The 23,205-nt window shown below is 45.3% G+C and overlaps 2 protein-coding genes across 2 annotated transcripts in view; one reads left to right on the top strand and one right to left on the bottom strand.

Moving 5' to 3' along the window:
- The window catches only part of shtn1 (shootin 1), a 21,514-nt gene extending 13,924 nt beyond the window's left edge, over positions 1 to 7,590 (top strand). Inside the window, exons 9-15 of the mRNA XM_084460815.1 lie at positions 1,531 to 1,684; positions 2,299 to 2,422; positions 3,034 to 3,116; positions 4,590 to 4,696; positions 5,191 to 5,241; positions 5,484 to 5,604; positions 6,292 to 7,590. Of these exons, the coding sequence (XP_084316941.1) occupies positions 1,531 to 1,684; positions 2,299 to 2,422; positions 3,034 to 3,116; positions 4,590 to 4,696; positions 5,191 to 5,241; positions 5,484 to 5,604; positions 6,292 to 6,395 (744 nt within the window). The 3' untranslated portion in view covers positions 6,396 to 7,590. The remainder of the gene's footprint in view (positions 1 to 1,530; positions 1,685 to 2,298; positions 2,423 to 3,033; positions 3,117 to 4,589; positions 4,697 to 5,190; positions 5,242 to 5,483; positions 5,605 to 6,291) is intronic.
- On the bottom strand, positions 7,300 to 23,205 carry eno4 (enolase 4; the record flags this gene model as incomplete). Its single annotated transcript, XM_084460907.1, has 15 exons — positions 7,300 to 7,417; positions 10,730 to 10,812; positions 11,232 to 11,350; positions 12,507 to 12,624; positions 13,968 to 14,029; positions 14,210 to 14,405; positions 16,704 to 16,829; positions 17,887 to 18,051; positions 18,380 to 18,448; positions 19,147 to 19,269; positions 19,641 to 19,816; positions 20,391 to 20,527; positions 21,145 to 21,341; positions 21,828 to 21,956; positions 23,029 to 23,205. 15 exons carry the CDS (start codon positions 23,203 to 23,205, stop codon positions 7,300 to 7,302), a joined length of 1,995 nt encoding a protein of 664 aa, XP_084317033.1.

Below are 23,205 nucleotides of genomic sequence, written 5' to 3'. Positions count from 1 at the left end.
TAAGCCGAACAAGCCTGAAGGGGACCCCAACGGCATCTCTCTGTTATGTATCCCCTTCAAGATCCTCCAGCGTCTCATCTACGCCCGCGTCTAACCAATCATCGATTGACAGGAGCGTGGGAGACTTGACTCAAGACAAGCTTTTCGGCCAAAAAGAAGGCATCGCACATCTCACCTGCCAGGCCGTGGAGCCGAACCACCTGCTCCACGACAGGCTCACTGCAACAGCAGAGCCTCCCCGGCGTCTCAAGTCGATACTCTTTTGTGCCGGCCGCACGGGATCTCCTGCAGCAATGCAGAGATCATAACATCAGTGAGGCAGGATGGGCGGACTACACCTGGCGTGCGGAGTGGGAGGCAAACACCTCCAGACTCCTTGATGTCATCCCGGCCGCTGGTCCTTCCCCCTACCGGAATGGACCCAGGTAAGGCTTAACTGTGTCCGCACCGGCGTTGGACGCTTCCGCTCATCGATGCACAGATGGAGCTTGGAGCCTGATATTCTACCTACCGTATTCCCTTGAGGATCAATATTTATATTCATACGTGTCAGAAATTTGAAAGTAATTGAGTAATATAGGCGAGACGGCCATAATGGCTGTCAGTAGCTCTGTGGGCAGGACGTTGCTGGCTCCGTTATGACCAGGAACAGCGGGGGCCCCTCGTGTCTCGTGGGCACTCACACCGATGAAAACAATTAACACAAGAGTGGGATCAGTAGTCTTCCCTAGCGTAGGGTGGAGGTGAGCCAGACCGGCCATTTAAAGAACAATTAACACATTATGAGGAGCGGAAACAAGAAAAAAAAGTGGACTGGAATCCTCCCAAAGCTACTTATCAGCAATTATCACCACAGGAGCTGTTAATGGCGGAGGCGCCGAGCAGCTTACTGTACAGCTTACTGTACGTCTTGGTTGATAGCTTTCCAGGAGATAAAAGACACACGATGACATAGCTTATCATCGTTTCAATGTTTTTTCTGTCAGTCTTATAAAGAGGACAAAAAGGGGATTCACTATCACACAGAACCATACTGTACCACTAATTTAACATTCATCCTTCTGTTATTGCACTTCAAGGACAGGATCTCCAACTGTCTTCATGAACCACTGCTCTGTCCACCATGGAAAACACTGTTGCTAGGGCTCTCTCTGGTTGGCCCCTAACAGTGTGTGTGTGTGTGTGTGTGTGTGTGTGTGTGTGTGTGTGTGTGTGTGTGTATATATGCATGCGTGTGTGTGTATGTGCGTGTGTGTTTGTGTGTGTGTGCATGTGTGTGTGTGCGTATGTGTGCTTGCGTAAGCATGAGTGTGTTTGTGTATGTTTATGTGTGTGTGTATGTGTGTGTGCATGTGTGTGTGCGTGTATGTGCGTGTATGTGCGTGTGTGTATGTGTGTGTACTGTATGTGTGTTTGTGCGGGAGTGTGTGTGTGTGTGTGTGTGTGTGTGTATGTGTGTGTATGTGTTTTTCTATGTATGTATGTGTGTGTGTGTGTGTGTGTGTGTGTGTGTGTGTGTGGCGGCTCCAGATGAAGGAGAAGGAGGAGCAGCTGAGTGCCAGTGCGCTGCAGAAGGAGGTGGCGGCGCTGCGCCGGCGTCTGGAGCTCCTGGAGGAGGAGAGGAAGGAGGGCGAGGAGCGCTGCTCCAAGGCTGAGACGGAGGCCAAGGATCTCCGCCACACCGGTGAGTCAAGGATTGAACAAACTGTAAAGGATTGAACACAAGAAGAAAACGGCACAAAACATACCTAGTTGCACTCAATCCTACCAAGGAGTGCTAGAAAAACATGGCCATACTTAGAACTAGGCCTCTGGCCATCACCATGACCACAGCCATCTGCTACAACGGTTTGGAATATCAGAATATTCTATATTTGTGAGATAAAGTCACTAGCCATGTTTCCATCCACTTGTCGATCGAATTGTGTGAGGATCGCTAAAAATACGAATGCGAATAAAGCCGGCGAACGTGCGTTTCCATCTAGAGCTTTAAATCGGATAAAGCATTTATCACAAAAGACTTTTATCGAACGAGAGAAAATCCGATGAGATCGACAGTACAAACTTTTTGTCGATTATCATGATTTTTAATCGAATTTTACTGTTTCCATGAGGCATTTTTAATTCGATATAACTTAATTCGCATAAAACGTGTGGATGGAAACATGGCTACTGTTTCAGATATAATAAGATATCAAATGTACCCCGATAGCCAGTGGCAGAACAGTGCAGCGTTGTGTCTCCGGTAACTGGACTGATTGGTTTATGGGATGGTTGGTGTGTCTACCGCTGATCCAGTGGAGGAACTTCAGAAAAAGCTCCAGACAGCGACTAACCCACCGCCAGCTCAAGCCCCGCCCCCTCCTCCTCCTCCTCCTCCTCCTCCTCCTCCCCCCCCGGTGATGCTTGCTAACCCGCTGAGGTGAGATTAACATGTACCATCATGTACCATGTACCACGCACCATCTACTATTCACCATGTACCACCATGTACCATGTACCACGCACCATCTACTATTCACCATGTACCATCATGTACCATCATTTACCATCATTTACCATCATGTACCACCATGTACCATGTACCATGTATCACGCACCATCTACTATTCACCATGTACCATCGTGTACCATCATGTACCATCATGTACCATGTACCATCTACTATTCACCATGTACCATCATGTACCATCTACCATTCACCATGTACCATAATACAACCATGTACCATCAAGTACCATGCACCATGTACCGTTTACCATGTACCATGTCCTCATAAGGCATTCATAAGCTTCAGCGTCCGAAAAAAATATTTTGTACATCAAATTTGCATGATAGTGAAGAATTTCTTTGACATGGGCTTAATGGGAAGAACATGTAAACAGCATTTGCTTTCAAAATGTCTCTTAATTCTTTACAAATTCAGTCCAGGCAATATTTTGGGGTCCTAAATTGATTGACTACCTACTTAACGAACAATTTTTCAATTCCAACCGTCCGTCCCTCACAATTTGCTTTTGTGGTTCTTTACAGCTCACTTCTGTCCATGCTCCTCCGAAAAAGAAACGCCAGTAATGATGTTCCATTAGAGCTCCAACACTCTTCAAAGAAGCCAGGTACTGCTAACGGATCAAATAGTACTCTTGTATCCTTCAATTACTCATTCGCTCTCTCTGCTGTCCTGTCTAGCACAGTAATACAGCACTATAACACACCATGCATGTGGACTTTCGCTCAAACGCTGAACATTGCGGAGGTAATAATAATTAGTTGACCATCAATTTTTGGGTTCATTTCAGTTTATTTATGAGCTGGTATTAATCCCATGTTAGGATTAGGCTGACTTCATAATTTATTTAGGATGAATCTTAGATCATCCTGATTTAAGAATTCTCAGTTATACTATATGATGTGGTCTAGCATCAATCAACAGCAAATTCACATAAAATGTTAATTCTCAGTACAAAATTGCTTGGTTCCTGTCATCTTTCTCAGTACTATAATTCAATGTATTGAGATACTTTAGCAGGAGAAATTGGCAGTTGAAACTGAACAACTAAAATACTGCAACATATAATCCAAAAGCAATTCAATTAATAAAGAACGTATGAAAAACAGATGATTTGACAGAACAATAAGGACAGTGTGTGATTTGAATTTTCATCTTCCATGTCTTGGGCATTGACCTCTCAGGTCAGTTAAAGTTACGCTCATTAATTTACTCGGACAAAAGGAAACCTTGAATAGTTTGAGTGAGGAGGGATGTTTGCATTGTCTGATAGTACAAAGTATCTTCAGTCCTTTTAAACCAGCTCACTTTCTGTATCTCAATGTTTTTGGTGGAAGACGAGATTGACCTGAATAGTCCCCAATTATCTATTATCTTAACTTGTGAATAACAGGAATCTTTCTCAGAATCCTTTTGAGAAACATCATTTTAAGAAATAAGGAAGATCTTTTGTGTACCATTTTGAGAGACGTTCTCATTATCATTAGAACTTATGAATGGCAGCAAAATACTGTCTTTCTCCTTCTGTTATTCGTGGAATTTAGATTATTCCAAAATAAAATATCAACAGACTAGCAATGACAGTGGCCTGAGTACCTATGCATGATCTCTCTGTTCTTAACACGTCACATTCTTATTTCCTAGCATACTTCCCCAGCAGGAGGAGTGGGTGACTGCTGTAGTAGTATTGTTAGTACAGGTATGCATACTGGGAAAATGGTACAGACTGCCTGAGGAACTGATTCCTTTATGTGTCCTCTTTCTCTTCATCTCTCTTTCTCTCTCTGCCTCTCTCTCTCTCTGTCTCTTCCTCTCTGCCTCTCTCTCTCACTGCCTCTCTCTCTACCTCTCTCTGTCTCTCTCCATTTATCTCTCTGCCTCTTTCTCTCTCTGTGTCTCTCTGTCTCCCTCTCTGTCTCTCTCTTCCTCTCTCCGTCTCTCTCTTCCTCTCTGTCTCTGTTCCTCTCTCTCTTCCTCTATGTCTCTCTCTCTCTTCCTCTCTCTCCTCTCTCTCTCTCTCTCTCTCTCTCTCTCTCTCTCTCTCTCTCTCTCTCTCTCTCTCTGCCTCTCTCTCTCTCAGAGCCGGACGTCAGGCAGCAAGCCGTGGATGAGATGATGCAGAGAATCAAGAAGGGAGTTCACCTCCGGCCTGTGGGCCAGTCTGTCAGCAGGACCAGACCCGTCCAGGTACAGAGCGCCCCTCACACCAGCGCCTCACCAGTCCTCTGACCGGCGGAGTGGGGAGGTCAGACGAGGGGTCAAAGGTGGCCAAACATGACAGAACAGTAGATGCACAACTGCAACACTCTTCCGTGGTGGAATAGCCTCCCTGCAACACCAGTTCAATCAATTTTTTATTTCACCTTTATTTAACCAGATAAAAAAACAGTTGAGATCGAAATCTTTTACTCTGATACTTTGACATGGTAATTGATAATATGATGATTGGAAGATTGATTTGTAATTGATATTATTCTATTCGGTAGTAGTTCCTTGGTTTTAAATAAAGCCGTACAGCCTGTGTGTTGTTGTGTTCGTACCTCTGTCATTTTGGCTGTAGGTAATTTAGCCCTTTATAATGCTAAGAGGCTGTGGGGAGTGAATGATAGAAAATATCACTAATGTTGATATAAACTGCTGTTTATTTACCAAACGCTTCTGTCTCCTCTTGGTTTTGTTAGAGAGGAGGAGCGCCCTCTAATTCTGCAATTCAGCAACTTAAAGGAATTCTGGTAATGGACCTTGCACATTTTCTTGATGGAACATTTTGACGGCTACAATGAGAGATTTTTCAATTTAAATATAAGAGAATCTGTTCTCTACCTACCCGCTGTCATTGCATAAACTCAGAAAGCTATCAACGAGACCATGTATTTGGCAAATCTATGCAAAAACGTCTTTGATATCCGATTTAAGATTTTTATTTCTCTCCGAAAGACCGTGACCGAATCATTTTGGTTCCAAAAATGTCCAGGAGACCGTCAAGCAGCCGTCCCCTCAACGTCAAACAGGACGTCCAACAGCGACCAGCGAGTCGGAGCTGGAGAGAGTTCTACAGAGACGCCGGGGCGTCACAGAGACCCCACAGGACAACAGTGAGTCTCCTTTCTACTACACAGCTTCTATCAGACACGGCTTTTATTTGTGCTGTGTATGTTTCAGTGGTCCCACTTCCCTCCACTAGTCTGGGGGTCCACCTTGGGCAAGTGGTAGTACCCCCTAGCCCCCCTACCTGGGGTTACAGGCAAAACCCTGATGGAGTACAACATGATGGATGAATACGGCCCCGAAAACATTACCTGTCGCCCAGCTGGGGCGGAGGTAATTATTGGTCAAATAAAAACTTGGACAAAGCAAGTCTTGTGTCGTGTTTTTAAAGGCAGTAGATACAATAGCTCAATGGAAACTATTAAACTTGTAAACAAAATAGTGAGTTATGTCCAGAATATCCATAAGTGTATCCTTCGCTGACAGGCTTCTGAAGAGTCTGTTGGCTCATAAGTGAAGAGTTGCTCTCAGCTTTCTTGTGGAGAGGTAAGAGTACAGTCATCTCTGCTGTGTGGTTGTTGCCTCCTTCATCTGGACGTCATTCATTTTAATTAACTATCTGAGGGATCCATGTTGTATTACGTGGCCTAGTATAAACTTCACACCAAAATTGTTGCAATTGAGACCAAAAGAAGTATGGCAGCAAATGGGTCAGCAGCCCTCTCTGTATGTTCTTCCAATGAAGGTTACAATGTGTGTGTGTGTGTGTCTGTGTGTGTGTGTGTGTGTCTCAGGTTCGCCCTCCTCAGCCCGTCCCTTCCCCAGTAGTGTGCTGGACGTCACCAGGACGAGAGCGCCGCTGCCCGGACACGCCTCCCAGGACTCCAGTCCATGCTAGACTCAACCAGCCGGCCTGGTTCTCCTCTGGGGCCCTGAGGGAATCAAATGATTCAGAATCGATTCATGAATCCCAAAATCGATCTTTTATTTAATGAATGAATGAATAAATGGTTCATTCATTCATTCATTCATTTTTGGAAATAAGTATCGATACCCAGCCCTAGTATTGATGTGTTGCATAACTTGGCAGTCATGTAATTAAGGTTACAGCAAAAAAAAAAAGTTTTAGTAACACTAACCGAATCGATATTGAATCGAATCAAATTGAATTGCGATAATCGATTCTGAACCTTGTGAATCGGAATCGAATCGATTCTTGAAATTCGACTCGATACCCAGCCCTACTCTGCAGGGACATCCTGTGTTTATGCAATGCGTCTTATTTGGATGTAGACTTCTGTCATTGCACTTTCCGCTCTTAAACATTTGACACCTCGCATAATTGACATCCCTACAGCCTTTAAGGTCATGTAGGTCACAGGTAAATGCCTCTGTTTGTTCATACAGCTCTTCTGGTAGTCGGAAAGCTGTTCCCAATGTTAGGAATGCGACACAATGCTCTCTGCTGGACTCAAGTATCTTTACTGCCTTGACTTTTCCATTAGCATAGAACACACTCACTGCATCACAGTCTGAAACAGTGGAGGCCAAGCAGTGCATTAGAGGCCAGCAAACACGCAACGTCAGGGAGACGTTCAGATCATGTCTTAATAACGTCCGTCGGTCCAGAACCCCGTGTGTTCGTCTGCTGGACCCCTCAATATTCAAACGTCTGGCTTGGACCCCTCTAAGATGTCTCTGGATGTGCAAAACGGGTCCAATATCTGAACGTAAAAAAAAAAACATTCATTCTGGCTCCTAATTGGATGTCTTTGGACGTCCGAAAAAGACAAAAAATACGTCTAAAAGAGAGCGATGGCTATGAACACATCAGTGTCGGGACTGCTGATCACAACATGTGAACTATACTGAGGCATGCGCACAGTGAAGCAACAGTCGGGCGTCTGCGCCTGCTTCCTCCTGTATTGAGAAAAGTGTTTGTAGTGGGAAAACCTCAAGCTCTGTGCCACTGCTCACTCTGATCACATGACACTCGGACCCATGTCCAACTATCAAAGTGATGTCTTGAAGTTGCTCTTTGCTGGACGTAGACCGTGTCTCAAAGAGAAACTGTTGGAGGTTTTCTTTGTTGTCACCACAAGCCGAGAAATGAAATGATCATGTATCATGTTTATGTAATAAGATTAAATTTGGTACAAACCTCCGGTCTTCTGTGTTGTCATTTCCTTCCTCTTGCAGGCTCTTTGTATGTTTCTAACATTAGCATATTGCATGTAGCGTTCTCTGTGGTACCCTGCGCTGTCCCTCGGGCGGAGGTAACAACAGTTCTATCAGCTAGCATGCTAACATTTACCTGGCTCATGTTCTACAAGTCTTTCAAACATCCTTTAAGGGTGAATTCCACCTCAGTCTGCAGGATAAAGCTGGATTCACATAAGTTACTCGACTATTTTTGACATTTCCCTACATAAAGCTAGGCTGAGTTTCCCAGAGGCATCGTAGCGCTTAGCGCTGTAGCTTACGATGAACGTAGCACTACGATGCCTCTAGGAAACTCAGCCCTGAACATTTTACAAAACGGACCCGGCGTGTTTTCGACCTCACATTGTATTAAGTTGTAATGTCTTCCTCTAAGACAGCTGTCGGGTGCACTTAATTCGGATGAAATGAAATACTCTGCAGCCGCGCCGTCACCAGCCTTTGTCAAACTCTTCTAATGGTGAAGGTGAAGCTCATATTATTGACAGGCTTTGTTTGAGCCACAAGGATCCGTCCACTGGCGCTGGTGGCCTTGAACATTTACCAAAGCATGTCTTCAAATTGGTCTGTCTAGACCGCTCTTAACCTTGCCAGACTCCCAGGGAACAATTACAGAGGATCTGTTGTAGATTTGGTTTCCACTGCACCCCTTCCTCTAACCCCACCTACGACTACACTTTAAGAAAAACATACTTTTTAAGGTAATGGGACTTCTCTTTTAAAGTAAAGTGCTTTTTACAGACACTGCGATGCTGTATGGATTTTTTTTTCAACTGAAGAGAATCCATTGATCACCATTAATGGGGTCTGGACATGTTGAAGCATGTCACAGTACAATGAAAGGGCTTAAGATGCCACCACTAGAGTTGCCAGAGCTTTAAAATGGACTCCACATGCTTGTCTATGTCACCTAGAGGTTAAGCTTCTCAACGGTGTTGCTTACACAGGAGTAGGAAGGCTCAATATTAAGCCCTCGAAAACTACAATGACCATCACGCTTAGATGACCATGAGGGTGGGCTTTGTCTCGCTTTTGTTTGTCCATCACCTGCACTGTCTGCGTCTGAGGCGAAAACCTGGGAGGAGGAGAACATGAGGAAGGTCCGTTTGTCCTTTGTCTGTTGATTTGACACTGAGGTACAATTTCCACTCTGAGCTCAGCTAACAAGGAGACGCCAAAGCCCCCCAGCACGACGAAGGAAATGTCATTTGGGGAGACCATTCTACGCCGCCTACTCTGGTTTTAATAACACTTCCAGAAGGAAAGCCTTGTGGCGTTGCATTAGATTATCAACAAAGCGTCTCGATGGGTTGACTTCATCTGGAGTCCAATGTCGAAAGGTTTCGCACGTCCATTCATCGCCAGACAGAAAGACAGAGGAAGTCCCTCTTTAATTTTATTTTACAGCACACTTAGCTTCAACAAGTATTTTGTCATTATTCTCATGGACAAAAGAAGATGTGGATCAGGTGACCGGGCACTAGGAAATTACAGATTGTGCCAACTGACTTGTTTTCATTTAGCCCTCCATTTTCTCATGGTGAAGGGAGATGAGGTTAACTCAGCATTAGTCTGCTAACGCCAGGGGGACTAGAGGGCCATTGAGTAGCAGACTTTGCTGGAGTCAGCTGATCCACGCACCAGAATGTACGAAATAACTATATAGAAAGAGAGAGCAAGAGGCAACAGATATAACAGACATAGTGCCTCAGTCTACTTATCTCCTTTATGAAACCATTGTACTTGAGCTGTATGTCATCTTTAAAGGATAAGTACACTGAATTTCATGTTTAGCCCTATTCCTGGCTTCCCTGGCATGTATCTGACTAGTACAGGTTAAAATATTTCTGTTTTGTGCAGTACAGAGTTCTGTGTCAATAACGTCGGCGCGCACCCTGGCTCATTGCTAGCTATGGGCACACTCGAAAAACTCTAAAAAGTATGATATACGTGGATTTCAAGTTCAGGAATTACATGGTTTATTCTTACCAAGCTCTGAAGTCGTCCTGTAAACACCATAGGTCCTTTCGCCTCTGCATTTCGAAACAACAGCCAACTTGTAAACAGCACTACTTTCACCGAACATACAACAACCATCTCTTCACGCTGTAAACCTCTGCGAAATTCATCCGCGCTGCGAAGAGATGGTTGTTGTATGTTCGGTGAAAGTAGTACTGGATGACTTCAGAGCTTGGTAGAAGTCATCTAGAACATAGTAACAGACCTGTTCATTGGTTAGAACATAGTAACAGACCTGTTCATTGGTTATAACACAGTAACAGACCTGTTCATTGGTTATAACAGTAACATTCTTCATCGTCTTCCTTTGCTTGCAGCTCCTGCTACTGTATCAGGCGTGACAGTGATTGACAACAGTAAACATTCTGTCAATCAAGGCGAGTGTCCATAATTACCCGACGCCATGCTGTTCCCTTTCTTTTCCCATCTCTACGGCTCGCTAGTCTTTTTACCATCAGCCAATACAGGTTTGTGTTGTTGTTGTTTTGCTTTTATTTAAAGGGACGGGCAATTATGGAGGCCTTTTTTAGTGTGTCTGAGAAACACTTAATCTAGCCTCTTTTTTGTGTAATTTAATTTATTTTCCAAACACAGTAATTGGCTGGTGGGACGCCCTGGTTGCCCCCGCCGGTGCTGGGGGGCTGTCTCTCTGCCTGCATATTGATTAGAGGATGTGGACGGCTCTCACACACACACACACACACGCACACACACACACACACACACACACACACACACACACACACACACACTCTCTTTCTGTCTCTTCCTCCCTTGGATGTAGAGCACATTCAGGACATGACACATTATGTTAGTCATATACTTTTTGTGCAGTCATTAAAAATCTGCTTGCATTTACAGATCCATCCATAAAATAACCACCAAAATACTGTAGATATGTTCTCGTATGCGAACGCCTACACGTAACACTGAAGGAAAAATAATCCTCAATGTTTTCTGTCGAGTCGAGAAGAGGCGCGGATGAGAACTCACATTGATGCCGTCTTCTCTCCTCCCAGAATCCTCTGCTTCTTCCTGCCACAGCTGTCCCTCTGTCGCACCACGAATCGTCGGAACTGTTCAGGCCGGAATTTTGTGTCTTTTCAAAGTGACATAATCGTTTCCTCTAGGAACTGTGGAGGCGTGAGAGGGGGATTTGAGTGATTCTGAAGGGGCACTTTCTCGCACAATGAGACGGCTGTATTTGCTGGGCCAACACTGAGAGAGCTCGCTCTGTTGAGCGCTGGCATGTGTTTGGGTGGTTCTTCAGATGCACCGTTCGGTTTGACCGCCATTATACTGCAGGTTACCACAGCGATAGCACTAAATGATCCAGCTCTGTTCAATAAAGATATTCAACACTACCGTCTGTTGGTAATATCAAACATTCATCTAACGTTCGCGGAGAGCTTCTCAACTGTCGATATCAAGCCGTCGCATTGGTTCTGTGTGTTCCTAATGAAGGTTGATGTGAGGTAGTCCCACCTGTTCACACTCCAGCGGCTCGTTGAGCCTGGTGAGTGGAGCGATCGTCGGTGTGGCTCGGTGTCTTATCGCCGCGCCTTTTCATGCGTTTGTCTGCGGAGGGCGGCCATGCACCTGCCGGGGCTGTGACTGAGAGAAGCGGACGAGGTCACCAAATTATGTCCATTAGCCTACGTACATCAACAGCTATTTGACATCCACTACTACACAAGCTACCTGAAGAAATATACTGGCTATGAGACCTTCTCTCTACACAAAGGACTGGTGAAGAACACAAGCATCCATAAAGAGCCTTGTTCAAAATGGAAGCCACAATCGAACAGTAACGTCCTGCAGACACACTGCCTGGACCACAATGACCAGACTAGCCCCTTGAATGGACTACAGGAATAAAACACACAAACACGATTGATATATGGATAACAGGTTTATTCAATATAACGGTTTTCGAGTCAATTTGAAATGAATAATTTGGGTTAGGTTTTTTTTTGTTGTTGTTCCGAGCAATTAATTGATGGTTTATTTTAGAGTTTAAAATGCCAAATTCAATTTGATCGTTGTGGTTTTGTTTCTGAAGGAAGATGGGAAAATCCTAACGAGAGCTAGTTGTGATTTAAGTGATCACAGATTTTCTATGAAAACAATGTAATCATTTGAATACATTCTAAGAGAAAATCTTATTTCAGAATGAGATATTTCCCATCCGTTTAATCCGTGTTATTGTGATGACTGCTCCTGAGCCTGGTTGAATAGAGGTGGGGGGTGTTGCTTCCTTGTATCTGTAGACAAGAAAAAGTTGTGAGAATAAGTTGAATGGACAACAATGGCTTTAGAAAAGAGGGACAAAGGGAAAAAAAGCCATGTTTGGTGGTGTATTGAAAGAGTTTTGTTTTATATATATATATATATATATATATATAAAATATATATAACACACCAAGCCAGAACCTAATGCTCTCCTTGTACATGCAACTGGTCCACGAGTTAATTCCTCATTTATACAAAGATAAACTTGCTTTTCACTGTCCAGTGTCCCTGACTTCTACACTTTTTTGGGGGGGGCAAACGGGGAATGTAATTATCCAGCCAATTAACAGAACCAACGTCGGGTTTTTCATACGCCAGCCCGCCCTTCTTATGATTCCTGACACACGGTTCCCTTTCAAGTGCAGAGGAGAGAGAGAGAGGAGCTGTTCTCAGCCCTGTCGGCCATTACGCCCTCATCTCCCCCTGGCTTTGTGTGTCTTCTCTCCTCCCGCCCCGGCTGAAAGGGGGACAGACATACCCAGGATTCCCTGCTGGGACAGCTCTTCTTCTATAGCAATCAGGCGGTTGTATTTAGTCAGGCGCTCGCCGCGGTTCAGGCCTCCCAGTTTGATGTAGCCCGCGCCGACTCCCACAGCCTGGGGGGGGCAGCGAGAGAGAGGGACAGGTTTATGGCCGCAGAGCGCCTACATGTACGCCGGATCCGTACGCTGTTATGCTGAATAAATAATGAATCTGATCTACAATTCAGTACCGGCAATATACTTTCCTCTCTGGCCTAATCTGACTGTAGATCTGATGTACAGATCAGGACTATAGTGTTATGTAACCTAACTGTAGATCTGATGTATAGATCAGGACTATAGTGTTATGTAACCTAACTATATCTGATGTATAGATCAGGACTAGTGTTATGTAACCTAACTATAGATCTGATGTATAGATCAGGACTATAGTGTTATGTAACCTAACTATATCTGATGTATAGATCAGGACTATAGTGTTATGTAACCTAACTGTAGATCTGATGTATAGATCAGGACTATAGTGTTATGTAACCTGACTGTAGATCTGATGTATAGATCAGGACTAGTGTTATGTAACCTGACTGTAGATCTGATGTATAGATCAGGACTAGTGTTATGTAACCTAACTATAGATCTGATGTACAGATCAGGACTAGTGTTATGTAACCTGACTGTAGATCTGATGTATAGATCAGGACTATAGTGTTATGTAACCTAACTATAGATCTGATGTATAGATCAGGACTAGTGTTATGTAACCTAACTATAGATCTGATGTATAGATCAGGACTAGTGTTATGTAACCTAACTATAGATCTGGTGTATAGATCAGGACTAGTGTTATGTAACCTAACTATAGATCTGATGTACAGATCAGGACTATAGTGTTATGTAACCTAACTATAGATCTGATGTATAGATCAGGACTATAGTGTTATGTAACATAACTAGATCTGATGTATAGATCAGGACTATAGTGTTATGTAACCCAACTGTAGATCTGATGTATAGATCAGGACTATAGTGTTATGTAACCTAACTATAGATCTGATGTACAGATCAGGACTATAGTGGTATGTAACCTGACTGTAGATCTGATGTATAGATCAGGACCATAGTGTTATGTGGGCGGCTGTATAAATCAGAGCGGGTCGTCCAGTGGTCGTAGGGTCGGCGGTTCGAATCCCCGGCTCCTCCTGACGACATGTCGAAGCGTCCTTGGGCGAGACGCTGTACCCCAAATCGCTCCCAATTAGCAGGCTAGCTCCTTGCATGGCAGCTGCCGCCATTGGTGTTTGTATGTGTGTGTGAATGGGTGAATGAGAGGCCTTCGCTGTAAAGCGCTTTGGATAAAAGCGCTATATAAGTGCAGTCCATTCACCATTCATTCATGTAACTGTAGATCTGATGTACAGATGGATGGGGTACAGTAACAGAAAGGAACACAGCCTCACCACATCCGCCAGCGAGTGGTCACTGCAGGGCTCGCCGCACGTCGTCCCCACGACCACCGCGCCTGACGGACGAATACAAACATAAACACGCCCCTTAAATCCCAAAAACCCGCGACCCCGAGGGCCCTGGGCCGGATCAGAACCTCTTCAGCAACGCCGGAGGTGAACGGGACGTCCGACTGACACATTTGTCACATTTACCAGGGCCGTTCTACAACCACGGCTTTCATTCCCAACCTCACCCTTGTGCTCGGTGCTGATTCTAATCAGGTCGCTGACGGTCATCTCGTTGGTCTGTTTGAGGATGTAACCTCTGACCCCTCGGAGGGGCGGGGCGTCTTCCTTCACACTGCGAGCTGGTGGCCTGGAGGTGGCGTCGGAGAGCAGCGAGCAGGATGCACCAATCACAGCGCTCAGCCTCTGCCATTGATCCCGGTCCTGAGGGAGGAGTCACACAGCAGGTGCTTCTAAATACATCACAACTAAAAACACGATTCTGAATACATCACGACTAAAAACCAACGTAATAATCTACAAATAAAATATTCCCTGATGAAGTCAAAGCGTTTCCGCATCATCGTGGTTTCCGCATCATCGTCTCGTGTTTTATCAGCAACGAAAAGTTGAAAATGTTTGAACTTTTTCGCGGAGCGCGGACGGAGGCGCCCTATAATTGTTGTGTTCTGTCGCTTGGCAGCGAATAGCGTCGGTCAGGGACAATGAGGTGCGCCTCGCTTTTTTAACAGCTTGCAAAATCTACCGTGTGAACGCAGCTCTGCTGGTCTCACCTCTACTCAGCTCTGCTGGTCTTACCTCTACGCAGCTCTGCTGGTCTCACCTCTACTCAGCTCTACTGGTCTCACCTCTACTCAGCTTTGCTGGTCTCACCTCTACTCAGCTCTGCTGGTCTCACCTCTACTCAGCTCTACTGGTCTCACCTCTCTCCTCAGCTCTACTGGTCTCACCTCTCTCCTCAGCTCTACTGGTCTCACCTCTCCTCAGCTCTACTGGTCTCACCTCTCTCCTCAGCTCTACTGGTCTCTCCTCTCTCCTCAGCTCTACTGGTCTCACCTCTCTCCTCAGCTCTACTGGTCTCACCTCTCCTCAGCTCTACTGGTCTCACCTCTCTACTCAGCTCTACTGGTCTCACCTCTCTCCTCAGCTCTACTGGTCTCACCTCTACTCAGCTCTACTGGTCTCACCTCTCTATTCAGCTCTGCTGGTCTCACCTCTCTCCTCAGCTCTACTGGTCTCACCTCTCTCCTCAGCTCTACTGGTCTCACCTCTCTACTCAGCTCTACTGGTCTTACCTCTCTACTCAGCTCTACTGGTCTCACCTCTCTATTCAGCTCTGCTGGTCTCACCTCTCTCCTCAGCTCTACTGGTCTCACCTCTCTACTCAGCTCTACTGGTCTTACCTCTCTACTCAGCTCTACTGGTCTCTCCTCAGCTCTACTGGTCTCACCTCTCTCCTCAGCTCTACTGGTCTCACCTCTCTCCTCAGCTCTACTGGTCTCACCTCAGCTCTGCTGGTCTCACCTCTCTACTCAGCTCTACTGGTCCCTCCTCAGCTCTACTGGTCTCACCTCTCTCCTCAGCTCTACTGGTCTCACCTCTACTCAGCTCTACTGATCTCACCTCTCTACTCAGCTCTACTGGTCTCACCTCTACTCAGCTCTACTGATCTCACCTCTCTACTCAGCTCTACTGATCTCACCTCTCTACTCAGCTCTACTGGTCTCTCCTCTCTCCTCAGCTCTACTGGTCTCTCCTCTCTCCTCAGCTCTACTGGTCTCACCTCTCTACTCAGCTCTACTGGTCTCACCTCTCTACGCAGCTCTACTGGTCTCACCTCTCTCCTCAGCCCTACTGGTCTCACCTCTCTCCTCAGCTCTACTGGTCTCTCCTCAGCTCTACTGGTCTCACCTCTCTACTCAGCTCTACTGGTCTCACCTCTCTCCTCAGCTCTACTGGTCTCACCTCTCTACTCAGCTCTGCTGGTCTCACCTCTCTACTCAGCTCTACTGGTCTCACCTCTACTCAGCTCTACTGGTCTCACCTCTACTCAGCTCTACTGGTCTCACCTCTACTCAGCTCTACTGGTCTCACCTCTCTCCTCAGCTCTACTGGTCTCACCTCTCTACTCAGCTCTACTGGTCTCACCTCTCTCCTCAGCTCTACTGGTCTCACCTCTCTACTCAGCTCTGCTGGTCTCACCTCTCTACTCAGCTCTACTGGTCTCACCTCTCTCCTCAGCTCTACTGGTCTCACCTCTATTCAGCTCTACTGGTCTCACCTCTCTATTCAGCTCTACTGGTCTCACCTCTCTCCTCAGCTCTACTGGTCTCTCCTCAGCTCTGCTGGTCTCACCTCTATTCAGCTCTACTGGTCTCACCTCTCTCCTCAGCTCTACTGGTCTCACCTCTCTCCTCAGCTCTACTGGTCTCTACTCAGCTCTACTGGTCTCACCTCTACTCAGCTCTACTGGTCTCACCTCTCTCCTCAGCTCTGCTGGTCTCTCCTCTCTCCTCAGCCCTACTGGTCTCACCTCTCTCCTCAGCCCTACTGGTCTCTCCTCATCCCTACTGGTCTCACCTCTCTCCTCAGCCCTACTGGTCTCTCCTCAGCCCTACTGGTCTCACCTCTCTCCTCAGCCCTACTGGTCTCTCCTCAGCTCTACTGGTCTCACCTCTCTCCTCAGCTCTACTGGTCTCTCCTCAGCCCTACTGGTCTCACCTCTCTCCTCAGTGGGTCGATGAGGGTCTTGATTGCGGGGTATTTACTGATCAGAGCCTCGTACAGATCCACCAGCTCATCAGGTGACTTGGGACAGCCGGTCATCACTTCATACTTCCCTCTGGACTGGGGGTACAACATGAACAGAAAAATACATTTAAAGCTGCATTCATTCATTTTCATTTTACCACTAGATGGCAGTAAGGGACTCGTGCGAGCTTGTTTACAAACCAACGGCTAAGAGGAATGGCCAGAGCCATATGAGGCACAGGGCTGGCTATTGATAACACAGGTAGAAATTCTGGAATAACAAGAGCTAAGCCACCGGTAGGGATGAGTCAATGAAGTAGAACACTATTAGGTAGAACACTATTAGGTAGAACACTATTAGGTAGAACACTATTAGGTAGAACACTCTTTCACTATGGCTTAGTGAAAAAACTCTGATATCAGGTGGTGTTAAAGGGGTAGGCTCTTTTTCGACAACCTGGACCTTATTTACGGCATATTATAAGACGTTTGACGCACCGAGATCACTTTGGTGTAGTTCGGAGGCCTGTAGAAGAAATTTAAAATCCAGCGCGAGCCAGTATATCCATGTAATGGCGGCGGACGGGGCACCGAGAATGCAGCTTCTAAAAAATGTATTTTCTGCCGCGAAACGGTTGTTTTCATCAATCTGTCTTTATGAATCGCTAGTTGTGCTTCCTTAGAGCGAGGGCTTGTTGTGGTTTTCACATCTGTGGTCTGTTGCCTCTAATATGATCTTTAGAAACGTCTTTCCCCACTTGTTCCAGCACGCATGCGCAGAGCACAGCGCATAGAAAATCGATATTAAGACATTGAAATAGTCGGTATTCATCCCATAAATGTTTGCCAATGATGTAACCGTTGTATAAAAGCAATAACTCACTTGAGAGTTGTGGTATATTGCCAATATACCACGGGTTTTGCTGGTTGACGGATATACCGCTGCACAACCCGTGGTATATTGGCCATATATATTGTACCACACCCTCTCATGAGTTAGTGCTTCAATATAGATTTCTCTGTAGCTTCTGTTAGGAGGGTTTCGTGTCAAAACATACATTTTTAAATGAGCTCCAAGTCCACTGATCTTCACACTGGTATTAATAGTAAAACTCATAAACAGAACAATGAAGTCGAATCAACCTTTACATACATAATCCATCAGCTCGTGAGCGGCGCAGTTCACGGCCAGATGGGCATCCTTGCCGAGTGTCAGTCCGAGGTTGCCGCACGCTTCAGTGAGCAGATCCAGGGCCTGTTCAGCACGATCATAACCCACGACCAAGGCTCCTGAGTCCGACAGAGACATCAGGACGGGCTGGAAGACGAGGAGGGGAGACAGACTGACTAATGGATCATCTAATTCACTCACAAAAACAGGAAGCATATGCATAAACTTAATTAGAATGACTGCAGGGGAATGTTTCCAGCATGACAATAAAGTTGCCAGTCAAAGGCTTCCCAGAAAAGTAAAGATCACAGTCCAACTCTGTATTATACCATTAAAGGATAATGTTTGTTTTTGACAACCTGGACCTTATTTACGGCATCTTATAAGACGTTTGACTCACCAAAATAGGTATTATTACAATACAAAATAGGTATTATTGTTAAAAGAGAAGGTGTACTGCCACAGCGTTCCTCACCCCGGTTTTTGAGGTGGCATTTATGATTCTCCTCATCTCCCTCTGCAGCACCAGGGCGGTTGTGATGACCTGCGGGTACGAGAACAGCTCCGCTGAAAGACTTGAATGTTGCTTTATGCCAGGTTTCTGACAAATATGAGGGTATGAGTAACTTTGAGCATTATTGTTGGACTCTCTTTCAGACAAACCCTTCAAACAAGCAGCGCGACGATAGGAAACATACTGTAGCACAAAGGCGAGCGCCGACAGACGATTCTAGGCCATAGGGTTGTGTTCGGTGAACACATACTGTAGGAGAACTAGAAATGTTGGCTCAGAGAGCACAGGCCTTCGCCCCTCGGATGCATTTCGCGGCTCTGTACGCTCGTTTGATATCGCTGCATCCGTTAGGCCGAGACTTTTATGCCAGTCCAAACCCCATGTCTCTGTGACCTTCCCATGTCGAGATATCGCCGTTTCAATTGATAATGATGAATGGAGGGAATTTTTCAAGTCCAAAAAATGAATGGAGGTGAACGGGCGGCCATGTTTGGGCGGCTCGTGGACTCCGCTCCGTGATTCGAATCTGCTCCAAAATTTTATGGTGGTTCTAAATTCCCATGCTACATCCCTCCACTGAGTTTCATGAAATTCGGTCCGGCGTTTTTTTGCGTAATCCTTCTAACAGACGGACAAACAAACAAACACACACACAAAACACTAAACACTAAAACATTACGTCTCTGAGGTAATGAAGGATAAAAAGTCCTGGTTTTGAATGTCAGTACTTGTTTGACTCTTTGTCCTGCTTTGGGGATCAAAATAACTTCATCCAGCAAGTTTAGCTTTCCGGGGGACGTCTTGCCACAGCTCAACAAAGTCAGCAGGGGCAGGGGAATGTGGAGCTCTGCTACTTCCTGTCAAGAATGTAAAAGACACAAGTTCATTTGTCCATGCTGTACTGAGGATGTGGTGGGTTATAAACACACACCCAAACCTGACTGACGACCTCTTGTACAGTACAACTCGGTGTGTGTGTGCGTGCGTGTGTGTGTGTCTTTGGCAGTCATTTCATATGGAAAAGACGCTGCTGCCTATATCCATAAATAGCTTTGACCTCCCTGCTGGGACTACATTATGTGAATGTGATCTTGCGCTGCGTCGTGTGACTCTTGCTACTGTTGGATTTTGATATTGATTTGTATCTTTGATTGAAAATCCAATAAAGAAATTGAAATGTGTGTGTGTGAGAGAGACGAGAGAGTAAACATAGCGACTCCACGCTGACCTGGCGGTTCTTCAGAGCGGCGATGTGGCGGTACAGGGGGAGGCCCTGCAGCAGCGCCCCGGTCTTGGCCACGCCCAAGGACACGGCGCCCACCGCCTCGCTGCCCGGCAGCGCGCGCTCCGGGGGGTCAGGCGGGGGGACGGCCTTCTCGCCGCTGTTGCCTTTTTTGCCTAGGAAAGACGCAAACGCAAAGAAGCGCGCTGTTGCCTTTGTTTTGAACCGCCGCGCAAAGACGAGGCCTTGTTCTAACGGCACGACGCTCAGGGACTGAACATGTTTTGTTTGCTAGTAGGTGGTATTCATTCTGTTCACAACGACGCGATGGGCAGCCAGGCAAAATAGCTCCAGGGGACTTGGTCCCAGGCGAGTTGAACAGCTGTCCACCCAGAGACGGGATCTCTCGTTGGGGCATGAAGTTCGCGGCTAACCCGCCGAGCTCTAAACAGAATGAATACCACCTACTAGCAAACAAAACATGTTCAGTCACAATTATACTGTTAAAACTAAGATGCCTGGATAGAAAAATATGTTTTTCAATGGATATATCTGACGAAAGTAGATTGATAAGCAAGCCGCTTTCCATCGCTAACTCAGACTATGTGAAAAAACAACTACCTAGCTGCCGCTCTGCTCTAGACGATTGTGATTGGTTTATAGAAATGTCCCCCTATGGCGACGAGTCCAGCCAGACCTTTCTCCAGCACTGGCACGGCGTAAACGAAGAGACGGGTGTAGCCGTCCTACCTTTGTCCCCGGCCTTCTTGTCTTTGGAGGGGGCTGAGGGAGGGGCTGACTCTGGGACAGGCTGGCTGGAAGCCTGCGCCTCCTTCTCCTGGCTCTGGAGATCCTGCTCCTCCAGGTAGCGAGCCATGAAGAAATCACTGTGGCACACGACGACATCACACCAGATCTGGCTGTGGTCTTTGCAAGATGGTAAATAAATAGTAAACGGACTGCACCTACATAGCGCTTTTATCCAAAGCGCTTACAATGGCCTCTCGTTCACCCATTCACACACCAATGGTGACAGCTGCTATGCAAGGTCATTGGGAGAAATTTGGGGTTTGACCCCCAGTACCTCAGACTGACCTGTCCATCCACAACCCCTGTGAATGAAATTCAAGTATCAAAGTGTTTTGTTTTCCTACTTGACTGTTGTTCTAACTTTGTAGTTCGTTCTCATAGATCAGTCTGTTAAAACTACATATTCTTCCTGTGTGACATCACTTCCCTGTCCTCTTCATCCTGAAACTATGTCACTTCCTTTTTCACGTTAAAACCTATCGACCTCGTCCACATCTGACTCACTCGAGCCCGGATTCACTTCCTGCGGTCGAGTCCTTTTTGCAAATCGTAACATAGAATAAACGATCGTCTTTGTTTGAAACCAGCTTGACCGACCACTCAGCGTGTTCTTTGAAATCTAAACTAAACCAAGTAGGATTTTTCCTTTACACCCCCAGTACCTCAGACTGACCTGTCCCTGACCCATACACACCTGAGAATCTTATCCACGCCCGCCTGGTCACGCGGGTCACAGCCTCTCAGCATGACGCTCAGCGGGTCGTTGATCCAGCGGATGGCGGCCGTTACCGAATCCCTCCTCGTGTCGGCGTTGATGACCACGCCGCTCGGGTTCTGAGAACTGTCCTCCAAGGCCTCACGATGGCTGGATATCGCTGCAGAACATGTCTTCTGCACATTGGGGGGACAATAAGACCTTGAAACTCCCACGCAAGGAAAAACACTGAGTTTATTGTGTGAGTCCCTGTCAGATGTAAAGCTAGTCTCAGCACAGTCTGTTGCTTGTGTTGAGATGTCAATGAATGTCAGGTGAAACGACAACAAAATATAAAAAATGGCCAAAGTAAAAACCAATAGAGTTGATGATTAACTTTGGATGTGTCCGAATGTCCATACTATGTATGCTACAGTACTAGTACACCAGATGTAGACCAGATGTAGTATACATAGTATGTCAAAACATCACCAAACAACCAAATGTCACATTTCTGTTCAAAACCTGAAGCCATCGTTTGTCAACAGTGCACAACACCACAATTGACATATTTGAATTTGGGTAGTGCCAAATAGGTTAGGAGTTTATTGCAATTTAATGGCCATAATGAGCCGATGTAACAAGAAACAAGTTAAGTAGCTTAATTTGCTCATGATCCTCACCTTTTCTTCATTTCTGATGATACAGAAGATTTCAGCCTGGACAGATAATTGACCTTTTCCATCGTAAATGTCTTTCCCAAACACTCTGCTTATCACTGGAGGCGTTGAAAATGCTGTGAAGTAATTTGCCTGAAATAAAATCTATTTGTTAGTGAAACAGTTTGGAATGGCATTTTAATGGAGAAACAGTGCTGTGCTTCCCCTGAGCCGTAAGAGCAGCACTCTAGCAAGCTAACTTTTTTTCTCTCTAGCTAGCTAGCTAGCTGTGGAAGAGCATTAGAGCCAACATCTGAGTTTATAATTTTTAAGCTTCTGAGTTTAAAGTCAGAATTTCTGAGAAAAAAGTCAGAAATAACTTCTGAGATTAAAGTCAGAATTTCTGAGATTAAAGTCAGAATTTCTGAGATTAAAGTCTGAATTTCTGAGAAAAAAAGTCTGAATTTCTGAGAAAAAAGTCTGAATTTCTGAGAAAAAAAGTCCGAAATAACTTCTGAGATTAAAGCCAGAATTTCTAAGATTAAAGTCAGAATTTCTGAGAAAAAAACTTGGAATTTCTGAGAAAAAAAAGTCAGAAATAACTTCTGAGAAAAAAGTCAGAATTTATGACTTTAAACTCAGAAGCTTTAAAAAAAAAAAAAAAACTCTGCTGTTGGCCCTAATGCTCTTCCGTAGTTTTCCTCTCTCTCTAACTAGCAATTTTCTCTCTCTAGATAGTTAACTTTTTTCTCTCTAGATAGCGAACTTTTTTTTCACTCTCTCTAGCGAGAATTTTTTTTTCTCTATAGATAGCTAACCTTTTTTCTCTCAAGCTAGATAACTTCATATTCATAACTTAATAGATAATCTGAGGCCACCAGTCTCTCAGTCTAATTACTTATTTAGAAAGGCTTTTTGTATATAATGTGTATATATTTTATATATTAATTTATGTGTTTTTCTTAATGGCTTTGTGATTGTTTCAGCACTGATATTGTTTCATTATGAAAAATGCTTCCTAAATGAATCAATCATTTCCCAGAATTCAACATGCGCTGGTTGGGGTTGCCAGGTTTAGGTCTAGCAAGGGTTGCCAGGTTTAGCTCTAGCCTCGCAGCAAGGAGCTAAATATCAAACTACAGAAAGCTAAAGTTATCAAATCGCAGCTGTATAGTTGGCTACAACGTAGTATAACCAGCTGAGTGCTAAATACATCAATTCCTACCAGGTAACCGTAGATATCATCGGGTTTATCGAAGAACATCTGGTTTAAAACCCCCTCGATCTTCTGCGGGACCGCATTTGCCCTATAAAACTCCACAGCTTTATTTTTCAAATCGTTAAACTCTTGCTCCTCTTTAGAGATACGACTTTTGCATCCAACGAAGCCTTTAAACGACAT

Source organism: Borostomias antarcticus (assembly GCF_949987555.1).
Source record: "Borostomias antarcticus genome assembly, chromosome: 34".
Taxonomy (NCBI): Eukaryota; Metazoa; Chordata; class Actinopteri; order Stomiiformes; family Stomiidae; genus Borostomias; species Borostomias antarcticus.
Note: the sequence above shows the minus strand (reverse complement) of the source record. Positions and strands in the feature narration are given on the sequence as shown.